The sequence below is a fragment of the Anopheles coluzzii genome, chromosome 3 (assembly GCF_943734685.1).
Source record: "Anopheles coluzzii chromosome 3, AcolN3, whole genome shotgun sequence".
Lineage (NCBI taxonomy): Eukaryota > Metazoa > Arthropoda > Insecta > Diptera > Culicidae > Anopheles > Anopheles coluzzii.
This window is the reverse complement of record NC_064671.1, coordinates 64,993,107-64,997,152: the sequence shown is the minus strand read 5'-3', so window position 1 is coordinate 64,997,152 and position 4,046 is coordinate 64,993,107. Positions and strand designations below refer to the sequence as shown.

The following is a 4,046-nucleotide window of genomic DNA, read 5'->3' as shown; positions in this document are numbered from 1 at the left end:
GGAGTCGGGTGCGAGCCAGTCGTAATCGATTCCAACCTGTGGGTGCAGCGAGTGCGCTAAGTCGGAGTCGCAATCAAAACCGACACGCGGTAGCAACGAGTTCGGGTGGACCCGAATGATAAGTAGGTGTAAGAAAGCATAAGCGACTCCGACCTGTTGGTGCAGCGAGTTCAGGTCGGGTCAGTCCAACCCATGGTTGCAGCGTGTTTGGGTCGAAACGAATGATGAGTAGGTGCGAGAAAGCATGAGTGACTCCGACCTGTTGGTGCAGTCGACCTAACGAGTTCGAGTCGGGTAGGGTCAAGATAGGTTCAATAACTTGGAAACTGTCTCAGAAAACAATGCACACTAACATGTTGTATAATCCTTGGCTCTCGCAACTGAAACACAGTTCAGGTTGAAGCCGACGAGGTTTGTGCTTAACGTGTGTCAATTACAAAGCACTAATTAAATAATTTCATCACAAATTGTACTGCTCACTTCGAAGGTATTGTGATTCAAACCCGCACAATAGCGCTTTTGAAAGCTTCATTGTTTAAAAAAAGTAGTCCACCCACAACTCCAACCATCCCACCGATGGACACGACCACTAAATGAGCCGTTATTCTAATCCATTTGCGCCGATTAACCGCCGGGCCCAATTCCGGCACATAATTGCACCAGAAGTGCAGCAATTAATCACGCCCATCAGCATCAATTTAGTGAAAATGTCAACGGAAATCAGCTCGGAGAGTTATCTTCATAATCCAGCCGGAATTTATTTGCTAGTAGTGCCCCGTCACCAGTCGCGGTTACGCTCATTTCCATGGTCCACTTGGCATTGATGGTCACCGGTGTACCATCAATTCTTCGAACTCATTTGCGGCACACATTTCACAGGGAAAAACATTATCCAGTTGCAGAGCCAGAGACAAGAGGGAAAAGGAGAGACAATGGCAGACAGACAGGCTGAGTGCATAAATGTTTCCTCTTTTGCTTGCGTTGAATAAAACATGGACATGGATCGATTTCTCCGGCCAGAACACTCGGCAAGCAGAACCCTGTCAGCGAAAGCAGCAGACATTTGCCTTCAAACGCGAAACAGTGTATCGTTATGATGCAGAACAATGTACCAGCCAACCATCTGGTCCTGTGAAGGTTGATGGGTAATGTAACTCTATCGATAAGTGGAAATTCTACTCTGTTTTTTTTTTATTCTTACCCACAAAGAACGCAACCGTACCCCGGGATGGATGTAGCCGCCCCAAGCATGGCTCTATTGAAAACGCAACAGGAAATGTAAATAAAACGTATTGTATCGATAATTACTGGCCGGAAGCGAGGCGGAGAGGGCTGAATAGAGGGGGTGGTTAACGACCCACTGCAGGACAGGTGCAGTGTGCAACGCATCGATAATGGCTATCGACTAAATCAGCGCTCACTGATGCACTCTCGATTACAATGCGGTGTGTAATAAATAATTAGCTATAAAAATTTAACCACTGCCGTCCACTCCTCATCGTCCCACGCTCGGACTAAATTAGCACCAGAAGAGTTACGTCAGAGAGAGAGAGAGCGGCAATGCACGGGGGTAAAAAACGAGTGCACCATGAGTGCCACATAAATTGACTATTCCCCCCTTCCATCGCCCGTTTCTGCCCCATTTCTTCCTTACAATTGCATGTTCATAAATAAATGTATTACGTCGCCCGGAAATGCCATGTTGTTTTATTATCAATGGCTTTTACAGTACACCCCCCCCCCCCTCCATCCAGTGATATAAAACAACGGGGGATGGCGGTAGTAGGCCTTGCCGAACACGTGCGCAATGTTGGCAGAATGGTGAAAGCAAAAATGCAATTATGCCATTAATTACCTGCATGAGGATTTAATGGACAGCGTCGGGAAACAGGGCCATCGCGTGCACTTTGATATGCGTGTGGGGCGGGTCCGGCAGCGCGACCGGCTGCTCCGTGCTGTCGACGAGATGATGGTACGGCACCGTCCAGTGACACTCGAGGCCGGCTTTCGTGGCCACCCGCGAGCTGTGTGGGTGGTAAGAGCAAAACAAAAAATAAGGTAGGAAGGTTGATGGTTTTTGTTGCTGCAACCTTGCAACCGACCCTTTCCGACTCACCTGTACTCGCAGGTGCAGTTCATCCGCACGAAGTGGAATCCCAAGTCCCGTGCCAGCGCAACCGAACGCTGCGTCAGGTGCAGCCCGATGCCCCGGCGCTGTGCATCGATGGCCGTCGCGAGAAATGCAATCTGCACAAATATGCGTCGACGTAGGTTTTGTTGCATGGTTAAACTGTTTTTGACAGAGGACCGCACACACACATACACACCAAACACACTCACCTCAAACAGACAGCGGGTGCAAAAGTGCTGATGCAGGTTCGGTTCCGCCTCGACGATGGACCAGATGTAAAGCAGCTTACGAAGCTGGTCACAGCGCGTTCGATCCGCACGCTCGATCAGCCGCTTGCCGTCCCAGTGGCAGCTGCGCCGCCCAATCGCAACGCCTACGATCCGTTCGGGCTGCACGGGGTTGACCGCCAGCAGCGTGAAGCTGTCCGGCAGCAGCACCCGTATGTAGTCGGCCAGTCCGGACTCGCTTGCGCTGGAGCGACACACGTGGAGCGACCGAACGAGCGGTTCGTGGTGCAGCAGGATCGCCTGCACAAACTGCACGATGGCCGGGCTATCCGCTTCCTTCGCTAGCCGCACGTGACAGGGACACTTTGTTTGTAGGAAGGTAGGAGCAGCAGAAAAAGAAATCCCTGTCAGACGAATTATTCCCGCCAGTGTGGAAATGCACACACACACACACACATCGTACTTACGCTGCCCGATAATGTATTCGGCGAGTGGTTGTCCTCGATGCGACGATCCCCTTCTGACGGGGATTTTGCAAGCTTCGATTTTAAGCCCGACCGTAGCGAGCGCCAACGAAAATTTTGCACCCAACGGAGCATGTTCACTTTTGATGCGCTAGCGCGCTACGGTTGCTGCGATTGCACATTCCAAATGGAGACCGCCTGTGGAAAGACATATAGGGAAAACACAGGGCGCTGCTTATGATAATTCAGAGTAAAAGTGGTTGAATGTACAGTAGGTGACCGCTAACTGGATGTGTTTTAACTGGAGTGCTTTTTTAACCTCTTGCCTACGTTTGTCATAAATTTATGTTATTACACGAATTACTATACTTTATATCAACACAAATGAAAAAAAAAGTTTGGTATGTTTATTCCAGTCAACGCCAATCAAAACAATCAATCCATAGAAACGTCACTCCAGTTAGCGAACATTGTTCGTTAATTGGAGCTTGTTTACCTCTCAGTTAGCGGTCACCTACTGTATATTCAAATCCAATCTTTAGGCCCAATAGGATCATCCCAAACATTAAGCGGCTTCCCAAGCAACATTTGTTCTTTAATTCTCGAAAAGTGTTTTGAAAGCGCCAAGAGTTTCTGTGTGCATAAACGAAACCTTTTTTTATCGATGGATAATGGCGTGTAGTTCAATTTAAATATTTTTGCTGTGATTTTGTCATGATGAAAAAAGGACAATTTTTTTGGGCGTTAATTATTGAAATTTCGGAGCTTTATAGTGTAATAATGGCTACACGACCAATTGGAGGAATTGGTAAATGGTGTCCTAACGGACAAAGAAGAATTCAATAACAAAGCCACTTCACAGTTGATTTTAAAGGACATATTCTAAAACTTCTTTAACCTGGTGCAGTTTTAGGGAAGTTTAAGGTTTCAATTTAAGGCAAAAATTCGAAAACCCCAATGCTTGTGCTCAAAAATGTCATTTGGGATATTCAGAGTCGTTGCGTGGTATCCTCGATCCCTTGGCAAAATACACACTTGGTGCCCTCTTTCTTCTATTACGTCCTACGCGGACATGCGGACACATACATGGTTTGGGAAATTATTGAGTATCACACAGTCGGATAATCAGTCCTTGCTACGGGAGGGCGCTCTATTCTAGACTCGACCCTCGACGAGCATGTTATTGAGTCGTACGAGTTAACAACTATGTCACGGGATCGCCCT

General features: G+C 47.7%; 1 protein-coding gene across 1 annotated transcript; it reads right to left on the bottom strand.

The window, feature by feature from the left end:
* Window positions 1-558: 558 nt before the first annotated feature.
* LOC120957890 (uncharacterized) lies at window positions 559-3,153 on the bottom strand. Its single transcript, XM_040380314.2, has 4 exons — window positions 2,826-3,153; window positions 2,341-2,721; window positions 2,117-2,247; window positions 559-2,024 (listed from the first exon to the last, which is right to left on the bottom strand). Exons 1-4 carry the CDS (start codon window positions 2,955-2,957, stop codon window positions 1,868-1,870), a joined length of 801 nt encoding a protein of 266 aa, XP_040236248.2. The 5' UTR covers window positions 2,958-3,153; the 3' UTR covers window positions 559-1,867.
* Between the last annotated feature and the right edge of the window lie 893 nt (window positions 3,154-4,046).

What these genes read in the sequence shown, in the direction of transcription:
- LOC120957890 (XM_040380314.2), bottom strand. Translation starts at nt 2,957, where the DNA reads ATGCTCCGTTGGGTGCAAAATTTTCGTTGGCGCTCGCTACGGTCGGGC. An exon ending in CGAATACATTATCGGGCAGC is followed by an intron (nt 2,722 to 2,825) that starts GTAAGTACGATG and finishes CTACAAACAAAG; the next exon opens with TGTCCCTGTCACGTGCGGCT. An exon ending in GCACCCGCTGTCTGTTTGAG is followed by an intron (nt 2,248 to 2,340) that starts GTGAGTGTGTTT and finishes ATATTTGTGCAG; the next exon opens with ATTGCATTTCTCGCGACGGC.